The following is a 20,857-nucleotide window of genomic DNA, read 5'->3' on the forward strand; positions in this document are numbered from 1 at the left end:
TGGCAACCCACTGTACTGGAGCGCCCTATCAACCCATATCCTTCACCAGAGCTGCCGCAGTCCAAACACCTGAGGACATTTTGAATCAGGAACGGTTCAGTGCATACTTTGATCAGCTGCGCCAAGAAAGGATGAAAACTGCTGCTGCAGAGCTTGATGCCAAAACCCAAAATCTACAAGATAGGATTGCTAGACTGGAGATACATCAAGAAGATCTATGCCGCATTGCTGCACTCCAGACAGACCAGACTCAACATGGTGAGTGTGAACAAATGCAGCCACTTGAGAAAAACCACACTCCTATGGACTCTGCTACATCAGAGCCAATCGACACTGTACCTTTAAATACAAAAGCTATCCCTGATGAGCCTATGATTTCAGCATCTGTAAGAAAACTATCCTATGCTACCAGCCGGGTCCGTCTACAAAGAGCATCTTACCCACAACCTAAAGAATCAATGCAATGGGTAGGTCCTTTTCCAATTTACTTGCCAGCAAACACCATTACAAAGGAGAACCCTTTATTTGATCCAAATTACCGACCTCAGTTAAAAGCAGAGCCTGGATTCACCATATTTGATGACCAGGATGGAATGGACACTTATTTGTGAATAGGCCTGCTCACTTAATCCAATTTTCCATTATTTTTCCAGTTTGGGATTTCCATTGTTGCTACAATGTTTAGCTGCTGCCAGTTCACCACGGCTAGTGACAAGTTCTTACACTCACTCTTTTGATCCAAATGCCACATTGTGCCTGTTTCAGGATTCCCTACTGAGCAACAAGTACTATTCATCACCGTTGTGCCTGTTTGTTTTTGCACATTTTCCCTTTTAACCCCCTTTTCAGGTTGATTAGGGATTTTTGCAATGGACCCTGTTTTATAATGTTTTAAGCCATATGCCCAGAAAGACATTTTCTGTGATCATCGCACTAAACTATTTTCTTAAAGGTTTTATATGCTATAATATTATATTTGCACTTTGATATATACCAATGCTAATTGGGACTCTTTACTTGCCATGGACTTTTTATTGCTCTTATTGATGATCGTCGCCCATATTTCCCCGTCAAGCACTGAACAATGTCAACGCCCACTATTCACACCAAACTACTACTGATATACACTCACCTAAAGAATTATTAGGAACACCTGTTCTATTTCTCATTAATGCAATTATCTAGTCAACCAATCACATGGCAGTTGCTTCAATGCATGTAGGGTTGTGGTCCTGGTTAAGACAATCTCCTGAACTCCAAACTGAATGTCAGAATGGGAAAGAAAGGTGATTTAAGCAATTTTGAGCGTGGCATGGATGTTGGTGCCAGACGGGCCGGTCTGAGTATTTCACAATCTGCTCAGTTACTGGGATTTTCACACACAACCATTTCTAGGGTTTACAAAGAATGGTGTGAAAAGGGAAAAACATCCAGTATGCGGCAGTCCTGTGGGCGAAAATGCCTTGTTGATGCTAGAGGTCAGAGGAGAATGGGCCGACTGATTCAAGCTGATAGAAGAGCAACGTTGACTGAAATAACCACTCGTTACAACTGAGGTATGCAGCAAAGCATTTGTGAAGCCACAACACAAACAACCTTGAGGCGGATGGGCTACAACAGCAGAAGACCCCACCGGGTACCACTCATCTCCACTACAAATAGGAAAAAGAGGCTACAATTTGCACGAGCTCACCAAAATTAGACTGTTGAAGACTGGAAAAATGTTGCCTGGTCTTATGAGTCTCGATTTCTGTTGAGACATTCAAATGGTAGAGTCCGAATTTGGCATAAACAGAATGAGAACATGTATCCATCATGTCTTGTTACCACTGTGAACATGTATCCATCATGTCTTGTTACCACTGTGCAGGCTGGTGGTGGTGGTGTAATGGTGTGGGGGATGTTTTCTGGGCACACTTTAGGCCCCTTAGTGCCAATTGGCCATTGTTTAAATGCCACAGGCTACCTGAGCATTGTTTCTGACCATGTCCAGCCCTTCATGACCACCATGTACCCATCCTCTGATGGCTACTTACAGCAGGATAATGCACCATGTCACAAAGCTCGAATCATTTCAAATTGGTTTCCTGAACATGACAACGAGTTCACTGTACTAAAATGGCCCTCACAGTCACCAGATCTCAACCCAATAGAGCATCTTTGGGATGTGGTGGAACGGGAGCTTCGTGCCCTGGATGTGCATCTCTCAAATCTCCATCAACTGCAAGATGCTATCCTATCAATATGGGCCAACATTTCTGAAGAATGCTATGAGCACCTTGTTCAATCAATGCCACGTAGAATTAAGGCAGTTCTGAAGGCAAAAGGGGGTCCCAACACTGTATTAGTATGGTGTTCCTAATAATTCTTTAGGTGAGTGTATATATATATCTATTATATGTGACATATTTGCCTAAAATTTATTTGTATTACATTGCAAAGTCCATATCTATATTTGCTCTTTTTTGGAGGTGATTGTATATGGCGTATGTATTGGTGTTTTTCTGATGACCGTCTTCCTACTACTGGATGTGTCGGGGACGACCCATGTTATACTACGGGGGTATGCAGTGTCCCACTCAAGTGACCGCGGGCCCCGCAAACGTGTTTTTATCATGTATTAACCACCTCCCGACCGCATAACGCACGGATGCGTCCGGGAGGTGGTTGATTTATTCCTCCTGGACGCATCCGTGCGTCATCTCGCGAGACAGGCGCATGCGCATCGCGGGCCGGCATTTCACTGCAGAGTATTTCGTCAGCAGCCTGCCGGCCACGATCATTGGCTGGCAGGTTGCTGATTTTCAAAAAACCAATCAGCAGCCATTTAACCCCACATATTAGTAAATATGATGGGGTTATATGGCTGCTGTGCTCCTCTGCTCCTTCTTTTGGTCGGTTGGTTCCAGCAGAGGAGCAGAGGAGCACACATCACTGTGAGTACCCACTACACCACATACTAGCCCCAGATCACCCCAATTAACCCTTTGATCACCCCTTTGATCGCCCCTGTCAATCACTAGTGAAAGGAAAAAAGTGATCAGTGCAAACGGTCACTTTTTTTTTTCACTGGTATTGACCGTTAGGTTTCAGTATAGTTTAGGCCCCTTGGTTAGGTAGTTTAGGGATCGGTTAGCGCCCAGCCCACCGCACCGCAGTCCGTTATTCGCTGATTAGCGTATCGCTAATCAGCATTTGTACTTTTATAGTATCTGGAAGTGATCAAAACTGATCACGGTCAGATCTATAATAGTACTAGTGTCACTTTAGTTCTCCCTCCACCCAAAACGCAGTGTTTGCCCGATCAGGCCTGATCGGTCGCCCACACGTGCGTTCGCCCACGCCCGTCCCACCGCAGTGACAAAAAAAAATTTTTTGGGGATCGCTGCACATTCACTTTACACGCACTGCGGCGATAAAAAAATCAGTTTTGATATTTTTTATCAACCGCAGCGGCCTCCGGTACTTCGCTAGCCTCCCATTTGTAAGACAGGCTTGCTTTTTTTTTCTTGGGTAGTCTCAGGGAATACCCCGAAATTTAGTTGCCCACATGTCTAACAGGGGGTATTCTTCTGAAGAGGCCTACAGGCTTCTTACCCAGTCGGATGAGGAGTGGGAACCCTCATCTGATGAATCCAGCGGGTCAGAATACGAACCTGTAGAAAGCAGTGGCTCTCTGACCCAAAGTTCGGACGAGGAGGTTGAGGTCCCTGATAGCAGCAGGCGTACCCGGCCCCGTGTCGCTAGACCGCAGGTTGCGCAGGATCCGCTTCAAGAGCAGCAGAGTGGGGCTGGTGCTGTCGGATTACGTGGTGAGGCATACACCAGCAGCCCAGCCCTTCCTGGACCTAGTACCAGCACTGCCGTAGAACATGGTGAAGTAGCGAGCACCAGAAGGGCAGTTGAAGCTGGTACGGTGGCACGTGCAGTAGTGACCCCGTCGCAGCCACCGCAAAGACGTGCCCATAGAGCCCCTAGAATCCCAGAGGTGCTGGCAAACCCTGATTGGCAGTCCCCAACTTCAGCCGCACCTGTAGTTCCCCCTTTCACCGCCCAGTCTGGAGTTCGGGTTGAGACAGCTCAGATCGGTTCGGCCCTGGGATTTTTTGAGCTGTTCTTGACTGCGGAGCTCTTAGACTTAGTTGTGGCAGAGACAAACCGGTATGCCACACAATTTATAACCGCTAACCCGGGAAGCTTTTATGCCCAGCCTTTCCGGTGGAAACCAGTCCAAGTTTCCGAAATTAAAACTTTTCTGGGCCTCCTCCTCAACATGGGCCTGACAAAAAAGCATGAATTGTGGTCATATTGGTCCACGAACCCGATTCATCACATGCCTATGTTCTCTGCTGCTATGTCCAGGTCACGATTTGAGACCATCCTGCGTTTCCTGCACTTTAGTGATAACAGCACCTCCCGTCCCAGAGGCCACCCTGCTTTTGACCGGCTCCACAAAATTCGGCCCCTCATAGACCATTTCAACCTGAAATTTGCAGATATTTATACCCCAGAGCAAAACATCTGCGTAGACGAGTCCCTTATACATTTTACCGGGCGCCTTGGCTTCAAACAATACATCCCAAGCAAGCGCGCCCGGTATGGGGTCAAATTGTATAAGCTCTGTGAAAGGGCCACAGGCTATACACACAAATTTCGTGTCTATGAGGGAAAAGATCAGACCCTGGAGCCGGTCGGTTGCCCTGACTACCTGGGGAGCAGTGGGAAGATAGTCTGGGACTTGGTGTCACCCTTATTCGGCAAGGGGTACCATCTTTATGTGGACAATTTTTACACAAGTGTGGCCCTCTTTAGGCATTTGTTTCTAGAACGGATTGGCGCCTGTGGTACCGCGCAAACTAGTCGCGCGGGCTTCCCCCAACGGCTCGTTAGCACCCGTCTTGCAAGGGGGCAGAGGGCCGCACTGTGTAACGAAGAACTGCTCGCGGTGAAATGGAGAGACAAGCGTGACGTTTACATGCTCTCCTCCATTCACGCAGACACGACAATACAAATTGAGCGAGCAACCCGTGTCATTGAAAAGCCCCTCTCAGTCCACGACTATAACCTCCACATGGGAGGGGTGGACTTCAATGACCAGATGTTGTCTCCGTATTTAGTTTCCCGCAGAACCAGACGCTGGTATAAGAAGGTGTCTGTATATTTAATTCAATTGGCTCTGTACAATAGTTTTGTTCTCTACAGTAAGGCTGGGAGAACTGGATCCTTCCTCAAATTTCAGGAAGAGATCATCGAGAACCTCCTGTATCCAGGAGGTTCCGTGGCCCCATCACCAGTGTAGTTAGCCGTCTACACGAGCGACATTTCCCCAATGTCGTTGCTGGTACCTCAACCCACCCGTCACCCCGAAAAAGATGTCGTGTCTGTAGCAGGAGTGGAATAAGGCGTGACACCCGCTATTTCTGTCCTGACTGTCCTGACCACCCTGCCCTATGCTTAGGGGAGTGTTTCCGAAAGTACCACACACAGGTACACCTAGCATAGGGATCATCTCACCAGGATAGGCACACAGGGCTATTAGGGCCCATTCACTCACAGCTGCTGCAAACGTCTCCTTTCACATGGGACAAAGTGCATAACGCACTTCGCCACATCTTTGGGCGATTTGTGCTTTGCACATTGACCCATGGGGAAGGAGAGGTTTGTTCTATAAAGGTAAAAAAAAAAAAAAAAAACACCAGTAAGCAAACACGTTAATGTTTAGTTCAAAAAGTTAAAGTTACATGTTCTGTTCCAAAGTTAATAAAATTATTGCGTTGTGGCCTGCTTTTTTCATATTTTTTTTTTTTTTGTCTTTTTACCTTCCAGGTGGACCAACCGATCTACTAGCTGCAGCACCGATGTGCATTCTGACAGAAGCATTGCGCTGCTGTCAGATTACACGCAAGTCGGTGTATGCGGCGCTGCAAGACGGGATTTTCTCCTCTGCAGTGACAGATACGTTTGCCGAGGCATACGAGCTGAGGAGGAGGCGGCGTTCCTATGCTTTGGCAAACACTTTGTATATATATATAAAAAAATAAATAAAATCCCGGCAATGATTTATTCATCCACATCGATTGATGCGAATGGAGAAATCTGGTTTGCCAGGGCATACGAGCTAAGTGGGTATGGATGTAGGGCGGAGCTCCTATGTCCTGGCAGACGCCTTTCCCCTCCATTTTTTTTTTTGGCAGAGATTTTTTCATCCACATTGATCGATGCGAATGAAGAAATCTGTGCCGTTCATTTTTTTCTTTCAGCCCAGAGGCTGAACGGAAAAAAAAATCTCATTACCTGTATGCTCAATATAAGGAGAATAGCAGAAACTCCTAATGCTGGCCATACATGTAATGATTGCAGAGACCCTCAAATGCCAGGGCAGTACAAACACCCCACAACTGACCCCATTTTGGAAAGAAGACACCCCAAGGTATTTGCTGAGGGGCATATTGAGTCCATGAAAGATTGAAATTTTTGTCCTAAGTTAGCAGAAAGTGAGACTTTGTGAGAAAAAACAAAAAAATAATCAATTTCCGCTAACTTTTGCGAAAAAATAAATAAATTTCTATGAACTTGCCAGGCCCCTCATTGGATACCTTGGGGTGTCTTCTTTCCAAAGTGGGGTCACATGTGGGGTATTTATACTGCCCTGGCTTTTTAGGGGCCCTAAAGCGTGAGAAGAAGTCTGGGATCCAAATGTCTAAAAATGCCCTCCTAAAAGGAATTTGGGCACCTTTGCGCATCTAGGCTGCAAAAAAGTGTGACACATCTGGTATCGCCGTACTCAGGAGAAGTTGGGGAATGTGTTTTGGGGTGCCATTTTACATATACCCATGCTGGGTGAGATAAATATCTTGGTCAAATGCCAACTTTGTATAAAAAAATTGGAAAAGTTGTCTTTTGCCAAGATATTTCTCTCACCCAGCATGGGTATATGTAAAATGGCACCCCAAAACACATTCCCCAACTTCTCCTGAGTACGGTGATACCAGATGTGTGACACTTTTTTGATGCCAAGGTGGGCAAAGGGGCACATATTCCAAAGTGCACCTTTCGGATTTTGCAGGCCATTTTTTACACATTTTGATTGCAAAGTACTTCTCACACATATGGGCCCCTAAATTGCCAGGGCAGTATAACTACCCCACAAGTGACCCCATTTTGGAAAGAAGACACCCCAAGGTATTTCGTGAGGGGCATGGCAAAAAAATGTTGAGAAAAATTTATATAGAAATGTCGTTTTTTTGAAAAATTTTACAACTGAAAGTGAAAAATGTCTTTTTTGTAAACATTTCAGTAAATTTCGATTAATAACAAAAAAAGTAAAAATGTCAGCAGCAATGAAATACCACCAAATGAAAGCTCTATTAGTGAGAAGAAAAGGAGGTAAAATTCATTTGGGTGGTAAGTTACATGACCGAGCAATAAACGGTGAAAGTAGTGTAGTGCAGAATTGTAAAAAGTGGTCTGGTCATTAAGGGTGTTTAAACTAGGGGAGCTGAGGTGGTAAAGGAATTATCCCGTTTATGCAAAACAAAGGATTAGCAAGATAGTCATTACCTGAGGACTTATTATGCACTTTTGTAGTAGGTGTAGGAAATAGCTTGAAGCATCTACATCTCCAGTTTAAATCTTGAGGACAGTCAGGCCAACTGTCAGAACAACATTGGAATAGAAGTTTCAGGATTTAGAAAAGCAACTTTAATCAAGGATTAGGATCAGGCCGGAGTTGTGACCAGTGTAAGACTTTCATTGTTACCAGCCTAGTCTGAGCAGTAGCTTTCTTATGTATTACTAGAGCCTGTACTTCATTGAGGATTTGTATTTCCCTTTCCCCATATGCATGGGAGATTGTGCTTAATGCAGGATTGTATCAAGAGACTGTTTTAATGCATTGGTTGTGTTGTAATCAAGAGTCATCATTAGTAAAGTGCCATTTGGAATTTTATCCTGCTTGTCTCAGACTCAAGTTCCTCTATTAACACTATAGTAAATGATTGTACCTCCATACTGGCGTCACAACTACAAGGGACCTAGCCACTGGCACATTAATATAGACTACCAAGTGCACCTCAAACCTACATCTGGCCAGTGTCCCTTACACCAGAGTGTGCCCCAGAGAATCCCTGTGCCGTTCTCTTTTTCACTTATGCGAGCCTGTCCAGGGATGACATAACTGTGAGTAACCAGAACTGTATTTACCTTGGCCCACCTATTGCTCACACCATGACCTCACGCATAATTCCCCTGCAAGGTCTGGCACACCGCAAAAGGAAGTCCAAAAAAAGTAATCTCATGAATCAGAAAGTGCCTTGTATTAATTTTGTCTACATGTTAAAAGATATTTTCTAAAGTAAGATAACCAGTTTATGTTAACCAGAGGAATTGAGAAGAATATGTTTATTATCTCACACTTGCAATAATTTACTTTGAAGTTTGCTAAGGATTATTGAGCCAGATTCTTAGAAGACATTTTGGATGTGACCTAGACTTTATTATTTATTTGTTATCTTTAGTAGTAAATTATGCATGAAAGTGGGCGATAAAGTAGTATAGGAGTTCATTTTCAATGCTTGAATGTGCACCATTTAAGGCAGGATGGCACATCCTGCCTTAAACTCAGCAAAAGTGTTTCCATCATAAAGATGAAGAGAAAAGAAGACAGGGGACACCTGTCTATTGCAAATGCCGAAAACTATTAACTTTAATTCTTACATAAGGATTAATATGCACTCACCTAAAGAATTATTAGGAACACCTGTTCTATTTATCATTAATGCGATTATCTAGTCAACCAATCACATGGCAGTTGCTTCAATGCATGTAGGGTTGTGGTCCTGGTCAAGACAATCTCCTGAACTCCAAACTGAATGTCAGAATGGGAAAGAAAGGGGGGCTACTCATCTCCACTACAAATAGGAAAAAGAGGCTACAATTTGCACGAGCTCACCAAAATTGGACTGTTGAAGACTGGAAAAATGTTGCCTGGTCTGATGAGTCTCTATTTCTGTTGAGACATTCAAATGGTAAAGTCCAAATTTGGCGTAAACAGAATGAGAACATGTATCCATCATGCCTTGTTACCACTGTGCAGACTGGTGGTGGTGGTGTAATGGTGTGGGGGATTTTTTCTGGGCACACTTTAAGCCCCTTAGTGCCAATTGGCCATCGTTTTAATGCCACGGGCTACCTGAGCATTGTTTCTGACTATGTCCATCCCTTCATGACCACCATGTACCCATCCTCTGATGGCTACTTCCAGCAGGATAATGCACCATGTCACAAAGCCTGAATCATTTCAAATTGGTTTCTTGAACATGACAATGAGTTCACTGTACTAAAATGGCCCCCACAGTCACCAGATCTCAACCCAATAGAGCATCTTTGGGATGTGGTGGAACGGGAGCTTCGTGCCCTGGATGTGCATCCCTCAAATCTCCATCAACTGCAAGATGCTATCCTATCAATATGGGCCAACATTTCTAAAGAATGCTATCAGCACCTTGTTGAATCAATGCCACGTAGAATTAAGGCAGTTTTGAAGGCAAAAGGGAGTCCAACACCGTATTAGTTTGGTGTTCCTAATAATTATTTAGGTGAGTGTAAATTGTAGCTATGCACATGATCAATACAAGGGGAAAATGTAATTTGTTGAAAGTATGGCTTATACAAACCCAAACTATCAAAATCCATTTCAATAATTGATTTGTATATTAAGACAGAGCAAACTTTCAGCTTCTACATACTGCTCTAGTATTGATCTTCTTCTGCACCTCTATGCTATATAAGATAAGATGCCTTTATTGTCACTGTACAATACGCAATACAATGAAATGTTGTTTGGAGCAATCCTAGATGCCATGGACAGAGGAACAAGAACTGACATTTAAACTAAAGCATTACACTAGAAAAAAACAAAACATTGCACTAGAAGGCATTACTATTCATGTATATATGTACGTTTGGCTAACAAATAGTGAGGCTGGAAGAAGACAATTTCAATTGGTAAATATCCTGTCTAGTCTCATATACAGTATATATATATATATATATATATATATATATATATATGAGTTTCTGTCTGTCTGTCTGTCTAGACGTTTGTCTGGATCTTCTTTATGTCCAAACAACTGGACCGAACTTCACTAAATTTGGCACAATGGTACACCAGATGTCCGCAAAGGTTTTAGACCTCTCTAGGACTTACCGTTCCTGAGATTTTCCCCAAAAATGACCTGCATTAGCCAGTAGAAGTCAGCAAGCCTTTCACTTAAATCCGAACTGCCATAGACACGGTTACATGTCCCTTATTAGCCAATAGAAGCTCACAGGTCCTACTCCAGGTTGCCATAACAACCGATCACAGCTTTTAGCAGTTTGCAGATCCTTAAATATTCAGTCATATGACGACATAACTACACTGCTACATGCATGGTGGGGCCGGGACCACTATTAAATGGACGGGCACTGTGGAGGTCACTGCTAAAGGAATGGCACTGTGGAAGTCACTGTTAAAGGGGCGGGCACTGTGGAGGTCACTGTTAAAAGGGGCGGGCACTATTAAAGGGACGGGCACTGTGGAAGTCACTGTTAAAGGGATGGGCACTGTGGAGGTCACTGTTAAAGGGGCGGTCACTGTTAAAGGGGCAGGCATTGTGGAAGTCACTGTTAAAGAGTCCATAACAACCCAGCCATTTTTCTTTAGTCTCGGGCTACACGACGATAATAAGTCGCTCCACAAATATGGCACAACTACACTGCTACATGCATCCATCTTGGATGGATTTTTTGCGACTGTCGCGTTGCAGTCGCAGCATGTCACGTGTCGAAGTGCGACACCATAGCCTATCATTATAAAAATTGTTGGGCCACATTGGTGCGACTAAATGTCGTCATGTAGCCCTAGTCTTAAAGAGTTAGGGTGCCGTGGAGGTCACTGTTAAGGGGGCAGGGGCCACTGTTAAAGGGGCAGCTGTGGTGGATGTCACTGTTAAGGGAACACTATTAAAGGGGCAGCTGCTGTGGAGTTTACTGTTAAAGGGGCAGGCACTGTGGAGGTCATTGTTAAGAGGGCAGGGGGAATATTAAAGGGGCAGCTGCTGTAGAGATCACTGTTAAAGGGACGAGCACTGTGGAGGTCACTGTTAAAGGGGCAGGCACTGTGGATGTTACTGTTAAGGGAGCAGGCTGCTGTGGAGGTCACTGTTAACCCTTTCAACCCCGGGACAGTTTTCACCTTCCTGCCCAGGCCATTTTTTGCAAATCTGACATGTGTCACTTTATGTGGTAATAACTTTAAAACGCTTTTACTTATACAGGCCATTATGAGATTGTTTTCTCATCACATATTGTACTTTATAACAGTGGTAAAAATGAGTCAAAAAATTTCATTTTTATTTATAAAAATATACCAAATTTACCAAAAATGTGGAAAAATTATCAAATTTCAATTTCTCTACTTTTATAAAAGAGAGTAATACCACCAAAAAGTAGTAATTACTTTACAAATTTTCAGTAAAGAATCATTTGCTGTTAAGTTGGACGGGTGCCACAACAACAAGGACCCTGCTTGGCACCGTAAAACCTTTAACATCAAGGGCATCTCAACTGAGATCAGACAGGAGGATCCCAAGAACCAGAGTGTTCCCAGAAGGGAAGAACCAGAGCACCCTTCTTGTCACTGCATGCCAACTCAGGGAGCTTCAGAACTGAGTATAACTACTGCACCCATCCAGCCACCCACACTCATGCAAACCCCTGTGGCCCAGTCACTGCACAAACACATTTACTAAGAGCAAGGACTAATGTCATAATGATCAAATGATACATATATTGTGTATATTTTGCTTTCACAGCTCAAACAGAAATACTTACCCCATTAATTTTGAGCACTGCTACAGTATAGGCAACAGTAAATATAGCAAAAATCAAAAGAAACATGAGAAACCTAATGGCCTCTCTATGTAGTTTAATATCCACTGGTTTGTTATATAGAATGGCTCTTACTAGATCTCCCTTTGCTGTATTGAATCCTAAATAAAAAGAAGACCGTTATTAAAAAATGTACAATTCATAACACTTTCCAAACTTGCATCTTTTAAAGGAGTTGTCCCATTATATATAGCGATAGTTGTTCTGCAATTCCCTGCACATCCATATAAGCATGCAGGGAAAAAACTGTGAATAAACATATTAAATTCATGGAATTTCCTAGAGATGGGAAATCCCCTTTCAATTTAAACTACCTTATATTATATTTAAAAGTGTCACTTTACCTTGAACAAACTTTTGAGATGTTGTAGGGACATATTAAAAGTTTAGATCGGGGGTGTGAGCAGTGAGACTCCACTGATCTCTCGAACAATGAGAGATAAGCATGGGCATATCATACTCTCTCTCCTCGTTACATGAGATAGGAGGGAGACGGGCCCATAGACTTTTTATTGAATTCATCTCTCTTCCTTTCAGGCAACTCCCCTTGTTCTAAAGATTAGTGGGGCTGTCAGTGCTCATCCAATCTAAACCTTTGATATGTCCTTATAAAAGTGCCACTTTAGAGTTACAATCCCTTGTTTTCTAAGTTGCCTAAGTTACTGATTAAGAGCTAAATATATTAGTGAATACAATACAATTCCAATAATATTGGAAAGTAATTAAAATGTATTTTCCAAACCAACAGTTAGTACTGTAAATGTACTGCATTTATTTTAATTATTAGGACAGGGTCTGAAACCCTTACTGCCTGTTGCTTGTTTTAGGTTTCCTATTTCTAACTGTATTCAGCTGTGTCAGCAGATCCCTCTTTTGCTCTTACAGAATAAAGAATGTGGATAAGCTATGGTGTTAGGTGCTTAAGTAGCTTGTGGACCTTAGAGCAGTAAGAAAAGGAAAACTGCTGCAAGATGATTGAAGACCCCCCACATGTGTTCGATGACAAGGAGATGGGGCCTACAGACTCAGGGGGGCAGGATAATGGGTTTTTGACACTGCGCATTAGGGGTGGATTGGCCATAAACCTTACAGGGAAATTTCCTGGTGTGCCAATGCCCAGGGAACCATCTGAACCCTTCTCATGGTCAGCCAGTGGAAGTTTTTTGGGATATATTTTCTGTTCTTGGTGGCAGTAGTTTGTGATGGACAGTGGTATTTTGGTCTGTTAGGGTGGCATAATGGGCCAAAATATGGTATTGCTTGTCCTGCCTACTTGTGTTGGCCCTGAGTCCCATCAATTTGGAACCCACTACAAAACGGGGCCACTTTTAGTATATTTTCCAGGGCCAGTTTAAGTTCCCAGTCCGCCCCTGCTGCACATTATATATGCTGCGCTACACAGCCTACTACAGTAAGTGATTTTAATTAACTGTGTAGTGGAAAGAATGCCCTGTGTGCTGCTCTGGGGGAGGTCGTAGAGGAAGAGAAGAGTGGTTCAATGATACTGGTTCATCTAGCATTTGCCGGAATTGACAGATGGACAGTCCAGCCCTGCCGACATTTCAAATATATGATAACCATTATACCCACCAGTTTGTAGGACAACAGCTTTTACAAGATCTTGATTGTTTCTTTTAGCCTGGATGACCTCAGTCCCACAATAAAGAACATGTTTTTTGTAGTCCTCACCACTATGTGCCATCCAGGGAATGGAGTTTTTAATGTTTGGGAGTGGTGTCTTTGTCACAGGAATACTTTCACCTCAAAATAAAAAAATTAAAAATAATTCTGTAAGTAATCTGTAAATTAGTTTCCCCAGCCCTTGTGCTGAATAAAGAGTGGCTGTTTTTAAAATCTGACAGTGTGATTTATTTGCTGGGGAATCATGTGATGTTAACAAACAGCAGGGTTATATAATTCGCAGGATACACAGACTGGGTGGAAGCAATACAATACAATACAATACGTATATACACTTGCATAACCACATAAAACCATATAGGAAAATACACAAGAATATGCAAAAATAAGTTAACATAAATAATGAAAAGCAAAAGATATGAGGTGGCAAGGTCCATTGCAATTCATTTAAACAAAATGGACTAATAAATTAAAAATACTGAAACACAATTAGACTGGCTCACAGTATTTTTGCATTTATTACACTTAATAAAAATCACAATTATTTACTGTTGTAATTGTAAAATAATAAAATTAATAAAATTAATTGCCCACTAAATATAAAACATATCCTAGTAGTATATCAAAATAGCATAAATATATGGGTATCTTGGATGCGGAGCTCACGCATATACCCAACTAACAGGAGTACTCCAAAGGGATAATAGGACCACTTGATTATGCTGTGTGGTGTCGGTCAATAGCGCATTGAATCCATACTTTGACAATGTTCAGATAGTTATAAAATGACTTGCCAAATGTTCAACATACCAATCGGTAAGAAGATATCCACCCTGCGGTCCACGGAATGTTCTTATAATATCCGGGGGGTGCTTTGTACTTATTCTCGTAGCGGTATCTGCTGACTACCTCCTGCCACGAGGTAGTATCACCGCTTCTCCTTCTCGGCGTCTCACGTGACCTGACCTGTAGATGGTTCACTTGGTCGGTGATGACATCCACCTGCGCCAGCGGAGTAGCGGGAGTTCGTGTAGCAGAGCTATACCGGTACGGGGTTCGACTCCCCTTCACAGGAACTGTTTAGATGGTAGTTGAATCAGTCCTCTTTAAAGATTAAGTCGCTGCCGTTGCCGCATGTATTTTTCTTGGGTGGTTCTAGATAATAAATAGCACGGATCCTTTTTTTGTGCTTAGACAGAAATAGCGCACCACTGGCTGGGTCCTGTTCACACTGATTTATCCTAGACGCGTTTCAGAACCGTAGTTCCTTCCTCAGTAGGCAAATGTGAAATGCTACCTGTGTACTGGCTGGACATGTCTTTATATCCCCTTTTTGGGTTTGATGAAATATCTGGTCTGGATTCTTAATTAGTTGGCTGCAGGGAATTTATCACTTGCAGCCTGATTTTGTCATGGATCCAGACAGAGGGTTTTTGACACACATGTGTCAAGCTTTGTGGGCAACATATATATACTATATAGTACCAAATATAAAAAGAACTATAGACATTATTTTTACATAAAAACCTTCTATATAGAAAAGGACAGTAAAAGGGACAATAAAATAAAATAGAATACAATTATCATAAAAAAAATAAAAAAAAAAATAGAAATAAAAATAAACTAAAGATAAATAAAAATACAAATAAAAATACAAATAGACATATGAGATAGAAAAAAAAAAAAAAAAAAAATTGAAAATAAAAATAAAAATAAGACATGGATAAGCAATGATGGTATGGTATTGACAACTTTATAGCTGAATCCTGAGTTTGAAGGTCCTGGACTGATCTACGTTGGAGGGAGAGGGGAGGAGGAACGCAGGGAAAGTCGGCGTGTCGCCAACAACCCAACACCGACTAACCATGTGGTCCTACCACCCTCTCCTATAGGAAACCAAAAATTTCGATCTCTGAATTCAGTCCCTGTGGCATCAGGGACCCAAACTCAAAGATCTTCTTTGATTCTTGTCTAGACATTTTTGCCAAGAAGTCTATAAAGTTGTCAATACCATACCATCATTGCTTATCCATGTCTTATTTTTATTTTTATTTTCAATTTTTTTTTTTTTTTTTTTCTATCTCATATGTCTATTTGTATTTTTATTTGTATTTTTATTTATCTTTAGTTTATTTTTATTTCTATTTTTTTTTTTATTTTTTTTTATGATAATTGTATTCTATTTTATTTTATTGTCCCTTTTACTGTCCTTTTCTATATAGAAGGTTTTTATGTAAAAATAATGTCTATAGTTCTTTTTATATTTGGTACTATATAGTATATATATGTTGCCCACAAAGCTTGACACATGTGTGTCAAAAACCCTCTGTCTGGATCCATGACAAAATCAGGCTGCAAGTGATAAATTCCCTGCAGCCAACTAATTAAGAATCCAGACCAGATATTTCATCAAACCCAAAAAGGGGATATAAAGACATGTCCAGCCAGTACACAGGTAGCATTTCACATTTGCCTACTGAGGAAGGAACTACGGTTCTGAAACGCGTCTAGGATAAATCAGTGTGAACAGGACCCAGCCAGTGGTGCGCTATTTCTGTCTAAGCACAAAAAAAGGATCCGTGCTATTTATTATCTAGAACCACCCAAGAAAAATACATGCGGCAACGGCAGCGACTTAATCTTTAAAGAGGACTGATTCAACTACCATCTAAACAGTTCCTGTGAAGGGGAGTCGAACCCCGTACCGGTATAGCTCTGCTACACGAACTCCCGCTACTCCGCTGGCGCAGGTGGATGTCATCACCGACCAAGTGAACCATCTACAGGTCAGGTCACGTGAGACGCCGAGAAGGAGAAGCGGTGATACTACCTCGTGGCAGGAGGTAGTCAGCAGATACCGCTACGAGAATAAGTACAAAGCACCCCCCGGATATTATAAGAACATTCCGTGGACCGCAGGGTGGATATCTTCTTACCGATTGGTATGTTGAACATTTGGCAAGTCATTTTATAACTATCTGAACATTGTCAAAGTATGGATTCAATGCGCTATTGACCGACACCACACAGCATAATCAAGTGGTCCTATTATCCCTTTGGAGTACTCCTGTTAGTTGGGTATATGCGTGAGCTCCGCATCCAAGATACCCATATATTTATGCTATTTTGATATACTACTAGGATATGTTTTATATTTAGTGGGCAATTAATTTTATTAATTTTATTATTTTACAATTACAACAGTAAATAATTGTGATTTTTATTAAGTGTAATAAATGCAAAAATACTGTGAGCCAGTCTAATTGTGTTTCAGTATTTTTTGGTTTTCAGCTGGTATCTGAAAGACTGGGCTCCAGTAGGTTGCTGGTGAGCTCCTCTGAATTGTCTATTAATAAATTAAAAATGCTACCTAAATACTGTAAATCACAACTTCATAAAAAAAAAAAAAAATCATAAAAAACAAGATGCTCATTAAAATTCTTAGATTACAAAACTCTAAAAAAAAGTCTAAATGGTTGTGGAGAGAGGTAAACAGGGGCGTAGCTATAGGGGGTGCAGAGGTAGCAGTTGCTACCGGGTCCAGGAGCCTGAGGGGGCACTAAGACCCTTGTGCCACATAAGACACTGACATTATAGAAAGTGCATACTGGTCAATTTACACCTCTGACTGGCGGTAAGGGGTTAGGTTAAGGATTTGGCATGAGGGGGTGTCCTTTCAATGTTTGCCTCAGGCAGCAGGAAGGCTATGTGCTCCTCTGCCCCTTGCCAACAAGCACTGAAGGACGGGGGCCCAAGCTGAACTCTTGCACCAGGGCCCATGAGCTTTTAGCTACGCCCCTGGAGGTAAATATATACGTGGAAAAAAACATATGCATATGTATGTGTCCTCATACCTGATCTACAGTAGTTTTGATTTACTTTAATGTGAAGGTCCCTCTGTAGTGGATAGGGGCTTTAGAACTCATGGATTACCCCCAATCCTGTTATCTAGTCACTTTCTTAAAGCACTCCAGTCTTCCAGCCCTGTGCATCTAATATGGAGCTCAGGCATTAAACACCTGATGATAAACATACATTCTACCAGTTATTTTTGCAATATATGATGCTGCCCCATTAGTGTTGAGCGAGCATCAGTGTATTTAAATCTAATTTAGCCTTAATTTCTATGCAGAAAATCGCTGTACAGTGAGCTTCAAAAGGTAGTCACCTGAAATGGTCTTCCAACAGTCTTGAAGGAGTTCCCAGAGATGCTTAGCACTTGTTGGCCCTTTTGCCTTCACACTGCGGTCCAGCTCACCCCAAACCATCTCGATTGGGTTCAGGTCTGGTGACTGTGGAGGCCAGGTCATCTGGCGCATCACCCCATCACTCTCCTTCATGGTCAAATAGCCCCTACACAGCCTGGAGGTGTGTTTGGGGTCATTGTCCTGTTGAAAAATAAATGATGGTCCAACTAAACGCAAAACGGATGGAATAGCATGCCGCTGCAAGATGCTGTGGTAGCCATGCTGGTTCAGTATGCCTTCAATTTTGAATAAATCCCCAACAGTGTCACCAGCAAAGCACCCCCACACCATCACACCTCCTCCTCCATGCTTCATGGTGGGAACCAGGCATGTAGAGTCCATCCGTTCACCTTTTCTGTGTCGCACAAAGACACGGTGGTTGGAACCAAAGATCTCAAATTTGGACTCATCAGACCAAAGCACAGATTTCCACTGGTCTAATGTCCATTCCTTGTGTTCTTTAGCCCATACAAGTGTCTTCTGCTTGTTGCCTGTCCTTAGCAGTGGTTTACTAGCAGATATTCTACCATGAAGGCCTGATTCACACAGTCTCCTCTTAACAGTTTTTCTAGAGATGTGTCTGCTGCTAGAACTCTGTGTGGCATTGACCTGGTCTCTAATCTGAGCTGCTGTTAACCTGCGATTTCTGAGGCTGGTGACTTGGATGAATTTATCCTCTGCAGCAGAGGTGACTCTTGGTCTTCCTTTCCTGGGGCGGTCCGCATGTGAGCCAGTTTCTTTGTAGCGCTTGATAGTTTTTTTTACTGCACTTGGGGACACTTTCAAAGTTTTCCCAATTTTTCGGACTGACTGACCTTCATTTCTTAAAGTAATGATGGCCACTCGTTTTTCTTTACTTAGCTGCTTTTTTCTTGCCATAATATAAATTCTAACAGTCTATTCAGTAGGACTATCAGCTGTGTATCCACCTGACTTCTCCACAACACAACTGATGGTCCCAACCCCATTTATAAGGCAAGAAATCCCACTTATTAAACCTGACAGGGCACACCTATGAAGTGAAAACCATTTCAGGTGACTACCTCTTGAAGCTCATCAAGAGAATGCCAAGAGTGTGCAAAGCAGTAATCAAAGCAAAAGGTGGCTACTTTGAAGAACCTAGAATATGACATATTTTCAGTTGTTTCACACTTTTTTGTTATGTATATAATTCAACATGTGTTAATTCATAGTTTTGATGCCTTCAGTATGAATCTACAATTTTCATAGTCATGAAAATAAAGAAAACTCTTTGAATGAGAAGGTGTGTCCAAACTTTTGGTCTGTACTGTGTATATATATATATATATATATATATATATATATGTGTGTATATATATATATATATATATATATAATTTCTAGTAATTACACATTTATTTTGTGATATATAAATACATAGTATGTGGGAAACTACTACTGATGTTTTAGCCATAATATATTTACATATATTATTATAATATATGATATAGTCTAAATATATAATAATATGTGTAAATATATTATGGCTGAAAACGTGTGTGTATGTAGGCTACAAATTCTAATTTCAAGGATCCCAGAAAGAAGAAAAGAAATGTACCAGTTACCACCGTACCATCTTCTTCCCTTTTTTTAGGGAACAATGGGGACCCACAGAGAAAAAACGGGGTCGGACCAGGAGAGGGGGTCGCAGACACCACAGAGCCAAATATACCGAGAAACAACAAAACCAGAGCCCAGACCAACAAACTACCGATGAACAAGAGGAAGTGACTGTCATCAATTTATCCAGCAAAATACTCACTCCAGCACAAGTGAGTGTTCTAAATAGAGGACTTTCGTTTTGCCCTATGTCTTCTCTCAATTGGTTCGATTTGGATGCAGATTTATCTGCATTCTTTCGTAGAATTAAATTGAAAATATGGTTCAACAATAGAACACAGATCGCGACGCCTCAGACTAGCGAGTTCTCTCTGAGACGCCTCGATCTGTCTATCAAGAGCCATTTCACCCCTATTGTGAATGACGCCTCTGTTGATGCATTTATAAGTGCTGTTAAATCTGATATATCTGCATATAAGTTGAAGTGTAAAAATTATGTTTTTAAACATCCCAATCTTTCTAGGATTGAAATTGAGGCACTTGATCAATTAAGACAGGACCCCTCTTTGACGATCAAAGCTGCAGATAAGGGGGGCGCAGTGGTCGTCATGGACACCAGCAAATATGTGTGTGAGATTCAGCGTCAGCTGGACGACAGGGATGTTTACTCTGTCCTTCAGGCTGACCCCAAATTTGAAATAGCAAGACTTATCAAGAAATGTATGATGGATGCGGTTTTGGCAGGCACCATTGATGATGACTTATGCACGTTTCTTACTGTAGACCATCCGGTCACGCCAGTCCTATATGTACTTCCGAAAGTGCATAAGTCACTCAAGGATCCGCCCGGACGCCCAATTGTGTCCGGTTCTGATTCGATTTTTAGTTGCATTTCTATGTTTCTTGATAAGGTCCTACATGATTTTGCTACAGGAGCCGATTCGTATATTCAGGATACGACGGATTTCCTGTGCAAATTAAATGGGGTTGATTTTGCTGGTGCTCATGAGATCCATTTGGCGTCGTTTGATGTCACTTCTTTGTATACCTCAATTGACCATGATATAGGTATGAAGGCGGTCAATCGTATGTTGGGTTCCTCATCTTATTCTTTGGCTGCTAGACAGTTTATTATGGATTTATTGCAGATTGTCTTAAAATACAACTATTTCCTTTTTCAGGATACGTTTTTTCAACAAGAAAGGGGCGTGGCAATGGGGTCGAATGTAGCACCCACCTATGCAAATATCTTCATGAGGTGCTTTGAGGAGGATGTCGTCCATGTATCACACCACCGCAGCCATTTGCTGCGGTGGTGGAGATACATTGATGACATCTTCCTCATTTGGACAGGGAATGTTGGCCAACTTGAGGAATTTCAATTATTTCTCAATAGTGTCAACAAAGACCTTCAATTCACTTTGGTTCATTCTGAGAGGGAACTACAGTTTTTGGAT

The 20,857-nt window shown here is 42.0% G+C and overlaps 1 protein-coding gene across 2 annotated transcripts in view; it reads right to left on the reverse strand.

The window, feature by feature from the left end:
- LOC122933689 (probable cation-transporting ATPase 13A4) overlaps positions 1-20,857 on the reverse strand; it is a 322,029-nt gene that overhangs the window by 168,778 nt on the left and 132,394 nt on the right. For both annotated transcript variants that reach the window (XM_044288647.1, XM_044288646.1), the window contains exons 10-11: positions 13,522-13,692; positions 11,875-12,032 (exon numbers count right to left, since the gene is read on the reverse strand). In XM_044288647.1, coding sequence (XP_044144582.1) covers positions 11,875-12,032; positions 13,522-13,692 — 329 coding nt within the window. The remainder of the gene's footprint in view (positions 1-11,874; positions 12,033-13,521; positions 13,693-20,857) is intronic.

This window comes from Bufo gargarizans, chromosome 4, assembly GCF_014858855.1.
Source record: "Bufo gargarizans isolate SCDJY-AF-19 chromosome 4, ASM1485885v1, whole genome shotgun sequence".
Classification (NCBI taxonomy): Eukaryota; Metazoa; Chordata; class Amphibia; order Anura; family Bufonidae; genus Bufo; species Bufo gargarizans.